Consider the following 12217-nt stretch of genomic DNA (forward strand, 5'->3'; position numbering starts at 1 on the left):
ATGTTAAGTCAAGCCACTGTAGTGTAGTTCATTTACAGCCTACCATTAGCTTTTACTTCAGCTGATTGCATTTTGGCTTCAAAAATCATAACAGTGGTATTTCGTTGTGAATATTATCTTGCTGAACAAAACATAAGTATTATAAGCTTTTGTTTGCCACAGAGGTTATTTTCTGCAATAATCCAAAATGCAATGAAAAAGCCCCATAGGCCTTTTGACATGGGAACCGGCGCAATGCTAACATCCGTGTAGGCAGAAAAACGTCATCCCTAGAGCACTCTATGGAAAATGCCCAGTTCCCTTTTGTAACAGGTTCCTTTTTCTTTTGTGTAGCTTGAGTGAATCTATAATGTAAGTAAGAGCAAGACCAAAAGTAAAAGTAATTTAAAAGTAATTAGTAAAGTTTTAAATCAATTCTATACCTAACAGGTAGCCAGTGTAGCAGTGCAAGGGTGGGGGTGGTTTTGTCTCTTGGAATTTGTCAAGCCTGGCAGTCAATTTTCGAAGTAGCTAGACAGGAAATGGCCTTTTGGCAGAGCCCTGTATATAGTTAATTACAGTAATATAATCATAATTAGATGAAAGCATGGGTGACATTTTCCAAATATGTTTTATATTCTTCATAGGTGGAAGTAGGCAGCACACCATTGGTCTATTTTGTGTATTGGATGAGTCAAAAGACGCCCAATGCCCCCTTTGGAACATGCACAGAGCCTGATGATTAAGGCCTGGGTTAACAGGGACAGCTGATAACCACTTTGGTGGTACCCGTTATCTCTGACACGAGGCTTTGTCAAGCCACCCAACGCAAAGAAAGCTGGACTCTGTCCGACCTGTTTCGTAGTACACTCATCTGTACCATCCAAAATAAAGAAATATGGAGCTGATGGTGCTGTTACACACATTTTGTATCTATATGTTAAATCAACAGTGATCTTACCTCTCTTGTTTGGCTTTCTGTTCTCGTGACCTTCTGTCTCCAATCACTGACATGGCCTGAAAGATAAAACACTGTTATTCCTATCTATTCATCATTTTCACCAAATTTCAAATATGAAAGCCATTACAACTGTCACATCACAGCAGATCTGATGAGCAAAGTCCTATAGGTATCTTTCATTGAGAACTTTGTTTCGCCCAAAAACTAATCCATTCTGTGTCATAAATCTTACCATACAAATATTTGCTTTTGTAAAATAAAGCACAAACAGGCTGCTGCATTTATGTGTATGTTATCAAAATATAATAAAAATAACCTCAAAGTTGTTGTTTATTTTACATATATAAAATGGCACCATATTAAATGCAAGATATCTCATATTTCACTTGCATCTACTGATAAACTACTCTGTGATTTTCTGATAATTCACCAGACTATGACAGCTGGGCTGAGAACTACATTGACATTTATTGTTTATCATCATCATTGTGGTATTTTGTTTTTAAGTCAGGCAACTCATGATACATCGATTTGTCATCAACTTTTATACTGCAAAGCAACTAATAATTCATATTTTTTACAAGATAATGTCCTTTTATCTGACAGCTTGGAATGTAATTTATTTCCTGTTACTACAATAAGAACAAGAACAAATACACCACAGTTGACTTTACATTCCTGAACATGTATCTTAATATATATCAAAATGGGAGGATGGTCTTTCTAACACCTTATTATGATATTAGATATCATATTACAGAGCAAGCAGATGAATCCACTCAATATAGGCTGCATACTAAGAATTCATTCCAGCAGTGTTTCCTTTAGAAGAAACTATTTACTTGTAGTGGTTCGATGTTAAACACACATCATTGAATTAACAAACCAAGATCTGATAACACAGTATATCCTTCTAATCTCTGATTATACATAAACGTTTTGCTCTGTCACACTTTCATCTGCATTACACACAGTCTTCCAAAAAGAAAACATACTAACACATTAAAAAAAAATACATGAAATAAAATCAATATCACTACTGTAACCTCAAATAGCTAGGTCTAGCCAGATAACCTAAATTTGGTGAATGAGGTTTCACAAACTAAGTATACTTATTTAGTATGTGATCTTCAGCTGATACAATAAGTTGATTAATCGACTGGTCGATTAAACTGCAAATTACTTGGCAATAACTCTGATAATCCATATGGCATTAGCTGCATAACTGAAAAGAAATGGTAAATATTCTCTGGTTCCAGCTTCTCAAATGTGAAGAGCTGCCATTTGTCTGCATACTATATTATTTCACTATTAGTATCTTTGGATTTTGGACTGTTGGTTAAAAAAAAAAAAAAAAACAGAAAAACAACTACTAGATCTCAGGTTCTCATAACTTGTAATGGACAAATTTACCTAATACCTAATATATGAATATAAAATATGATAATAAAGATTGGTCAATAATAAAATAACTTAGTTGCAGCCCTAACGTTACTTATCCTCATTCAGTAAAAATATTATCTTTGATGTAGTTATTCTGACTTGGTTGCTCAGAAAATCTGAGAAAGACATTTCATTCCTTCTCCCTCCTAAAGCAACAGAGACATTTGAGAACCATGAATGGAATTTGTGGTCCTATTTGACATCTCTTCAGAGAATGTTGAGTTATGATTAGTTATGTTGAGAGGCACTGGTTGGACATTTTTCTATTTACTAGCCTATACGCTGCTTGCAGTTGTTTAACATTTTATTACTCCTGTGTTTACATATTACATTGTTCTTGTGTGTAGCGGCAATCTTTCATCCATCCAGTAGGCCTACTCCACATTACCACCACTATTAAGCAGTCCGTTGGCAATAAGCTTGACACGAAATGAATCTTCCAAGGCAGTAACTCCGTTTGAAAACTTTAATTGAAAAATCAAAAAACAAAGTTACAAGATTCACTCTTAATTGGCTCAACTAGGCACACCGTCAAAAAACTGTCTTGCTCCTTCGGCTGCTTAACCATCTCTGAGGGCTGTTTGGCTGTGACATCATCAAAAGCATGACTTAAAGGAGCATTTCCACATCTTTAAAGTAAAACTACAATACTATTCTTACTACTATCAATATGGCTCTTACATTGTGTATCTGTATTATACTCCATCCTTGTACTGGTGAAGCTGAAGACTGTCACAGATGTCAGTTGTGGGAGAAGTATTCAGATCTTTTACTGAAGGAAACGTACTAATACCACGCTGTAAAAATAATCCATTTCAAGTAAAAGTCCTGCATTCAAAACTTATTTGAATAAAAGTGTGTAAGTATAACCAGCAAAATGTGCCTAGAGTAAAAGTATTCATTGTCCAGTAAAATGTTCTATGTTGTCAGTGTTTCCCTTTCTATCTGATGTTTTTGGATGAAAATTACTGCTGCATTCATGTGTATTAGGGATCGACCAATAATCGGCACCGCTGATAATATCGGCCGATATTCAGCATTTTTATGATAATTGGCATCAGCCGTTTTTTCCACCGATAGCCGATAAAATACGTTTATTTTAATCAAAATACGTTTATTTTAATTAAAAGGTGCTCCTTTGGCTCTCATGCAGCCGTCTCTCTCTGCCTGTCTGCCTGAAGTCTCCACTCTGCGCTGTGTAACAATGTCCCGCCTACAGCCCCCACTGATTGGCTACACGGCACAAGTGAGTGACAGCCAATCAACACTGAAGGTACATGCAGCGCTGCAGGCAGCGGCAGAGAGAGAGAGGAGGGGAGAGAGGACTGCCCCGTGAAGCAACAGTGTGATGTTTGAAGGTAAAGCAACAGAAAATGTCGAAGTTGCAATAAGAAATCCTCTATGCTGAAGTTTTAAAGACACCACTGTTGATGCTTGATAAACACGCCATCTTCATACTGTATCTCAGTGTCTGTTCCCCCCCTCAGGTGGTTGCTCGCGAGTCGCAACGGGCAGCCACTGGAAACAATAATGTCGTCTAAAAAATACTTCACATCGGCTGCTAAAGCTAACGGACATGTAGAAGTTTACTTCAGTGCATTTCAGCTGTGTATGGTCGGTATGGCGCTTGCTTGTGTGTGTGTGTGTGTGTGTGTGTGTGTGTCGCGCTGCGAAGAAACTTGTCTGTGTGACAACAGTTTCTTCTCAGCGCGACTGTGTGTGTGTGTGTGTGTGTCTGTTTACATGCACGCTAGCTTCAGCAACTGATGTGAAGTTGTTTGTAGGCTTCATTAGTTCATTTAGACATGCATTTAAAAAGTATAGAAGAATATCAATTAAATTTATTTTATTATTTATTTTATTTTATTTTATTTATATACTTTATTAATCCCCCTGAGGGGAAATTCAATTTTTAGTAGTAAAAGTACTCATTTTGCTGAAAAAATTAAATGTGACTGGTATATTAAATACATGTAATTACAAATAACTTTTACTAAACTACTTAAGCTATCAATAAATGAAGTGAGCCAAGGTTCCTGTTCCTGCCACCCTCTTTATTGGTTTGCACTTAATCAGGCTGGATCAGATGTACCTGAGAGAGAACATAAGACATGATTAATTAACTTTTATTCATATATCATAAGAGTAGAAAGTAAGGAAAACAATTCTCTATTAAATATAGTGGAGTGGAAGTGAAGTAGCATCAAATGGAAAAGTAAAGTACAAGTACCTTAACAATTATTCTTTAGTAAAGTACAAAAACAAACAAACAGTATACTGTTGTATTCAGTCTAATCCCAGGGATCCGTTTCACAAAGCAGGTTCAACAAACTCTGAGTCTAATTCTGAACTCTGAGTTGATCTACTCTGAGATAGGAAACTCTGAGTTTCCGGTTCCAGAACAGCTGATTTGAATCAGTTTAATCAACTCAGAGTAGTTTCACAAGGAGTTAAGCGTGTGCGCCACAACTATAAAAAGCCAGCATCAATGGAGCCCCGATTCGACGAGTCACCATGGCAACGGGGACGGGGAGGGCTGCGTTTTTCACCCCACTAGAATTAGAAATCTTAATGCGCTCATACGGCAAGTTTGAACACGTTTTCAAAAAGAAGTGCAACACCGCTGCAGCTGCAAAAGAGAGGGAGACGTTGTGGGAGAATGGCTAAGTTTAAATGTAGTCCTTTGCAATCACAGTAATATTACAGGGGAAAACTGCTTGAATGGTAGCCTATTAATTTATTTCATTTGGGTGCAATCCTGCAGGGGAGAAGCGCACTTGGCAGCAGTTTAGGATGAAATATAAAAACATTGTTCAAACAGGTAAGACCTCGGCATAATCTCATGGGGGTACCTCATTTTGATCATGTTTTACATTGTAAAGTAAATTAAGTGGCTGTTTGACTGTGCAGTTGTTTTATCCCCAACATAATGCTGTTTTCACACACATAAATGTCTTCTCATCTATATCATGTTCTGTTAAATAATTAAGCCTATTTAAACTAACACAGACTTCTACTCAGCCAACAGAAAGAAGGCAGATGCCCGTAAAACGAGCACACTTTTCTGACCGCCCTGCATACAGTTGCCTTACTCAAGTGCTCAGCGTCTCTGACATTGTACAAAAAACTTCCATTTGCAAAGAAACACAGCGCAACACACAATATCTGCTGGGATGTGAGAGCATGACTACGATTGGTAATGTTGCAAATGTAAGGGCGGATTAGGTTATGTATGTAGATGATGGACTGTGACGTGAAACGGTACCGCTCAAAAAGATAATTGTGTGGAAATGCTAAAACATCTATGTGCGGTCTGATAACCATCTCCCGACGAATATTTAATTCTCTGCGCAGTAATGCTGCACCTTCATCCACGGGATCGTTATCAACGATTTTTTTAAATGACAGACGGCAGAACGGCTACGCCAAAACTCGCCTGCTGACTGAATGAATGAGGAAATCAAATGGAGTGTGTGGCTCTGAAAGAGGGCAGAGACAGAGAGAAACTCGAGGTTCATTGAGAAAAACCTTGTCCCGACCAGGTTAGGTTCATAGAGTCTGTTACTACGGTAACTGACCGAGAGCTTAAGTTACCTCTCTCTCTGAAACAGGCTAGAGTTACCCCTCTTTCTCTGGTTTGAGTTACCTCCCTTTTCGAAACAGAAAACTCAGAGTCTCCCTCATTTCAGGGTTAACAGACTCTGAGTTTTCACTAAACCTGCTTTGTGAAACGGACCCCAGGTGTGTTATTCTAAATTTTGACACCAAAATTTTAATTTTTACTGCAAATGAATATCGGTTCTAAATATCGGTTATCGGTTTCCTTGACTACTAATAATCGGTATCGGCCCTAAAAAACCCATATCGGTCGATCCCTAATGTGTATGTGTCATTTTACTGCTGAAAATGTGTACAGTTGTGGTCATTTTGACTCCTTACATAGTGTCAGGTAGGGTAATCGACAGCAATGCATCATATTCTATAGGATCCTCATATGTTTGCGGCATGGCTCTCCTGTGAGAAGCACGTATTTCTAACAAGTAAGAAAAGCTGCCGGTTTTCAGCTTTGTGATGATATTTCCAGCTGATCCAAGGGGCTTTTTTAAGAGACAATTTAGCTACAAGGAGAAGGGAAATTTTAGTTTCTCACAAACATTCAGCATCAACACATCTGAAGATGCATGGTTTTCCCTGGACTGTTAGGGGATGAAAACTATAATCAAATGTAATGATTATATTACATTTAATAGCCAAGGCAGATGCAATAAAATCTGGTGGTGAACGAAAATGGAGTATGTATCGTAAACGAAGAAACTTTGTAACAATGTTGAATAAAACCAAGAACAAGATTTATTATCATAAGAGAATTAGCAGTATTAGTATAGATAGCAAGACAATTTGGAATGTTCTTAATCAACTAATGGGAAAAAGTGGTAGATCTACACCATCCTTCTTAGAGGCAGAGGGCAATTTTATCACCAAACCAGTTGAAATTGCTAACTATTTAAGTGTTTATTTCAGATGAAATTCAGAAATTAAATGATGGTATGAAGGTAAAAGATAAGTGTCTCGGGCTCTCATCCAGGCTTATTACAAACAAACTGATGAAGAATAAATTTTGTAGTTTCCACTTTGAAAAAGTCAAGGACTGAGTAAGGACAAACCAGCGGGTCAGGGCTTGACGCTAACTTTTTCCCCAAGGAGCACATGTGCTCCTAAGTTGAAAAAGTAAGGAGCGCACAAAGAACTTTAGGGGCACAATGTAAATTGATCAAATAATGTGTTTTCCGTAATAAACGTGACACAAATTGACATTTACAAGCAAAATTATTTAATGAATTTGTATACAAAATGTACAGAAAGGTAAAATCATTAAGTTTTGAAAAAGTATTGCAATTTAATTTTGTCTTTAATGTTATTATCTTATATATATTATCTTTGCAATATGATTATCTTATATAATGTTATTACTATCCTAAAACATTCTCCAGGTCCTCTGAAACTCTGCAGGACTAGCCTCTTTCACACAGAGACGCGGCATGCGCCCTCTCGCGCGCCGCTCAGCTCGGCGCTCTTGCGCCGCGGTAGCACATACACAATGAATGGGTTCGTCGGCGGAGGTCTGCACTTTGCGCGCTCTGTGTGAAAAGGGCTTTATTTCCACCCTGCCCAGCAGCGGTACCGTGGCGAACGGTCCCTAACCGCAGGGAGAATGGAGCAGGCTTCTCCGGAGGTCCGCTGCTTTTCCCGGTCCCTCGTCTCCGCTACACTTTGACTTATTTCCACCCAGCCGACAGTCTGGCTGTGGATAATGGTCCCTAACTGCGGGGAGAACGGAGCAGTATTCCCCGCCCATAACCGTGTCATGCAGGGAAGAGGGAAGGCGGCTGGAGTTCCTCCAACATTTGCGGTTAGATTATCATATTTTTTTATTGACAAAAATATTGGCTGCTTCGGCTGTTTTTTATGCGCACATGTGCCCCTAAATATTTTTTACAGTTTGCACACACCTATTTTTAGTCGCAAATGCGAGTGAAACGCTCGCACTGTCGAGCCCTGCGAGTGTTGATAACCTGGATGCGAGGTTGCTTAAACCTGTTGCAGATGTCTTGGCTCTGCCTATCTGCCATATAATTTATTTAAGTTTTGAAAAATCAATTTGCCCAGCAGACTGGAAGATTGCTAAAATTATTCCACTGCCTAAGAATAATAAAGAGACTTTCTCAGGGAAGAATAGTAGACCAATAAGCATTCTACCCACCCTGAGCAAAATCATGGAAAGAATAGTATATGAGCAAATACAAAATTATTTCTGTATAAATGACTTGAACACAGCTCATCAACATGCATACAGAAAGGGGCACTCCACAGCTACAGCGCTAACCCAAATGACTGACGAATGGCTGAAAGAAACAGACGCAGACAAGATAGTTGGTTCTGTTTTACTAGATTTCAGTGCCACTTTCGATATTCTTGACCATAGATTATTAGTGAATAAAATGCGCTGTTATGGTTTTGATAGGGCTTCTGTTGCCTGGATCAATAGTTACCTTACAAATAGAAAATACTGTGTATACTTTAATGGTGGTTTTTCAGAAATGAGGGTTATGAGCTGTGGAGTGCCGCACGGGAGTTGTTTAGGGCCACTTTTATTTTCAATATTTACAAATGATTTACCTTTAATTCTAAACCATGCTTCCATTGCTATGTACGCAGATGACTCAACCATTCATTCAGCAGCGTCGACACCAGGAGATCTTGAAAAGGTTCTAAATGAAGAGCTAGTATTGATTAGGATATGGGTTAACATAAATAAACTGGTGCTTAACATAGAAAAAACAAAATGCATAGTATTATGCTCTAAACGGGGAGGGAAGATAGAGCCAAAACTGCAGTTAAAACTAGATGATAAAGAAATAGAACAGGTCACAGAAGTTAAGCTACTTGGTGTGCTGATTGACAGCCGAATGTCCTGGACAAGCCAGATAGATGAAATGTTGAAGAAAATGGGTAGAGGGATGGCTGCAATTAGATATTGTAGGACATATTTACCAGGATGCTTGACTAAACAATTAATGCAAGCCTTAGTCCTATCTCAGTTTGATTACTGCACAGTCACATGGTCCAACACATCAGAAAATAATCTTAATAGGCTACAGGTAGCTCAAAACAAAGCTGCTCGTATAGTGCTCAACTGCTCATACAGAACTAGAGTATGTGAGATGCTTAATAAGTTGAATTGGTTACCAATTAAAAGTAGGTTACACTACCCATCAGTTTTATTAGAAATATAATAACAGCAAAGAGTCCTGATAGTTTATTTAATAGCTTGATGTTTTCTTATGATAGACACAAATACTCTACACATCAGTCATCAGAGAGGAGATTGCTGCTGCCTGCTTATAAGACAGGGGCCGGACAGAGAACACTGCACTACAGAGCAATGGTAGCATGGAATTCTTTACCATGTTTTTTTGGTTAATGAAACAAGTAAGATGGCCTTTAAAATCAAATTGAAATTGTATTTGTTCACACGAGGTATTACATGATTTTTTTTCTTTTTTTCTTTTAAAAGAAGCTATGTACCTTTTATTTTGGACTTCATAAGTACATAAGGGTTCTCAGACTATGAGTTGATCAGAATATAACCAACTTAAATCAATTAATGATTCTCATTTCCTCTTTTTATTTAATGTTTTTGTTTGTGTTGTATGCTGTATGAATGCATGCTTGTATGTCTAAAAATGATATGCAATTTGTAATTTTGACCACAGGAAGAACAGCACTCGTCTGTGTACGAGATAGCTGACTGTAGATCAATAAACAATTCAATTCAATAATAATGCAGTGGTATTTCCCTCTCAGATGAAGCGGAGAAGAATAAAGTAGAATAAAATTGAGATATTATAGTTAAATACAAACACCACAAACCTGTACTAAACTACTTTGTTAGCATGTTGGTTCAATGGAGGGAAACGTGGACAGTAACGTTAGCTTTAGCTACATAGCTCTGACGCAGTTAGCCACCGAATGAATCTTTCACTGCACCATTACCAAGCAAACGCTGACAGCATGACAGCAAAGCAAAACTCTCGCTAGACAACTACTTAACGTTATAAGACAGAGAACACATCCGGCCGACATATCACTTGGTTTGGTATCAGTGTAGCCAGCAGTGGCCACATGTTTCCCGGCTAATGTTAGCCCAGAGCTCTCACCGTTTCCAAGTCAGAGCTGGAGATTTCCTTCTCCTCCGCGTAGTCCGTGACTCTTTCCAAGTCAGCAGCTCCGCTGTCATGTTTCCGAGGCTTTTCTGCCGGTTTTCCCGTGCAGTTTTCCTCGGCTTCAAGGTCCAAATCGACATCTCCCTCTGCCGCCATGTTTTCCCCTGTGATGCCGGAACAAAGAGAATGGTTCTTCTTCTTCTTCCTTCGTTTAATGGCGGATCGCAAGCAACGTTCAGGTGCATACCGCCACCTACTGTACAAGAGTGTGTAGCGTCATATCCCCACCTCTAGATTCTACCCATCAACTGGGTCTCTTTCAGAAAGCTGAATAATGCTTTCCTTACAACTTGGATCTTTTCTCTTTCCCCTTCAGTTCCTAGAATTCCAGCCATACTCCAGTCCTGCTGCGCTGCTCTGACTTTCCTCTGTAGCCTCTCTCTCTCTGAAGCATACTTTAGACAGTGTATTAAAATATGTTCCACATTTTCCTTAACACCACATCTCTCACACTTGTCAGTATTCTTTTTCCCAATTAAATTCATTGTGTCATTCAGACCAGTATGACCAACTCGAAGCCTCATCATGATGATTTCTTCTCTTCTGTTCCTTTCTTTAAAGATTTTTGTTATAACCGATTTTTGTATGTTGTGATATTTTCTTCCTTTCTGATCATCTTCCCATCTTTTCTGCCAAATTTCCTCGCCTATAGCCCTTATCATTTTTTACCCTCTCCTTTTCCATAAGGTATTGTGATTGTTATGTTCTTTTCCAGAGCCCTTTTTGCTAGGTTATCAGCTACCTCATTTCCCTTCACCCCTGTATGAGCTGGCACCCAGCAGAACTGTACCTCAATTCCACCCCTGTGAAGTCTGAACAAACTGTGCTGTACTTCAATGAACAAATCTTCCCTGATTATGCTTTTTGACTGTAGGCTTTCCAAAATAGCAACTGAATCTGTACATATCACCACCCTATCTGGTCTGACCTCCTCCACCCACTGTAGACTGATAATTGCAGCCACCATTTCTGCTGTGAATACTGACAAGTGGTCTGACAGGCGTTTTGAAATGTTCACTCCAAATAATGGTATGTACACCCCTGCTCCCACACACTCCTTTGTGTTCTTAGATCCATCTGTGAATATTTTGAGGTAGTTGTAATACCTAGTTCTTAGGTATTCACTAGTTCTTTCACCCACTTCACTCAGTCGCAATTCTTTCTTCATATTACAAACATTCATGTCCACCTTTGCTTCAGGGTAGATCCATGGAGGGACCATACTGACTGGACTGGGCTGTGTGAATTCTAAATTATCTATCCCATACTTTCTAGCCCATTCATTTCCTGTCCACCCAAACCCTTTCCTCTGAAACCTGGAATATTCCCAGCAGCTTTGTAGAACTTGTGCAGCTGGATTCTTTGCCCCACTTCCTTTAAGCTTGATCCAATAAGCTAATGATACCCTTTCTCTCCGTAACTCCAGAGGCATCTCTCCTGCTTCTATTAACAGAGCATTAATGGGGGTAGTCTTCATGGCTCCCGTGCATACACGTAATGCTCTGTACTGTAATCTGTCCAATCTATGTAATGATGTTTGAGCTGCTGCACCATACACTATGCATCCATAGTCAAGTATTGACCTCATGAGTGCCCTATACATGTCAAGAAGAGCCTGTTTGTCTGCCCCCCAGTCACATCCAGCCACAGCTTTCAGCAAATTAATGACTTTTTTACATTTAGTTTCCATGAACTCAATTTGTTTTTTCCATGAATATTTACTGTCAAGCCATAGGCCCAGATACTTAAATTCAGCCACCCTCTCTAATGGCTGACCATACATTGTTATATTCTCCACCTCAATCTTTCTCTTACTTGTGATCATCATATAGCAGGACTTATTTACTGACATCTTAAAGCCCTATTGATATGACCATCTCTCTACTTCCTCAACTGCTCTTTATTTTTTCCATCACATGAGAAACATTTCTCCCTCTCATCCAGATGGCCTCATCATCTGCATACAAAGCTGATCTAATACCTCCTTCTACATTTGCAAAAATATCATTTATCATTATGTTGAACAACACTGGGATAATTGCACTCCCTT

At 38.8% G+C, this 12217-nt stretch overlaps 1 protein-coding gene across 3 annotated transcripts in view; it reads right to left on the reverse strand.

Annotated features, from left to right (window-relative positions):
* The window catches only part of hypk (huntingtin interacting protein K), a 21531-nt gene extending 9736 nt beyond the window's left edge, over positions 1–11795 (reverse strand). For all 3 annotated transcript variants that reach the window (XM_033638377.2, XM_078162385.1, XM_078162387.1), the window contains exons 1-2: positions 10102–11795; positions 941–996 (exon numbers count right to left, since the gene is read on the reverse strand). In XM_033638377.2, the coding sequence (XP_033494268.1) occupies positions 941–996; positions 10102–10263 (218 nt within the window). In that variant the 5' untranslated portion in view covers positions 10264–11795. The remainder of the gene's footprint in view (positions 1–940; positions 997–10101) is intronic.
* Positions 11796–12217: the final 422 nt, after the last annotated feature.

The sequence above is a fragment of the Epinephelus lanceolatus genome, chromosome 2 (assembly GCF_041903045.1).
Source record: "Epinephelus lanceolatus isolate andai-2023 chromosome 2, ASM4190304v1, whole genome shotgun sequence".
Classification (NCBI taxonomy): Eukaryota; Metazoa; Chordata; class Actinopteri; order Perciformes; family Serranidae; genus Epinephelus; species Epinephelus lanceolatus.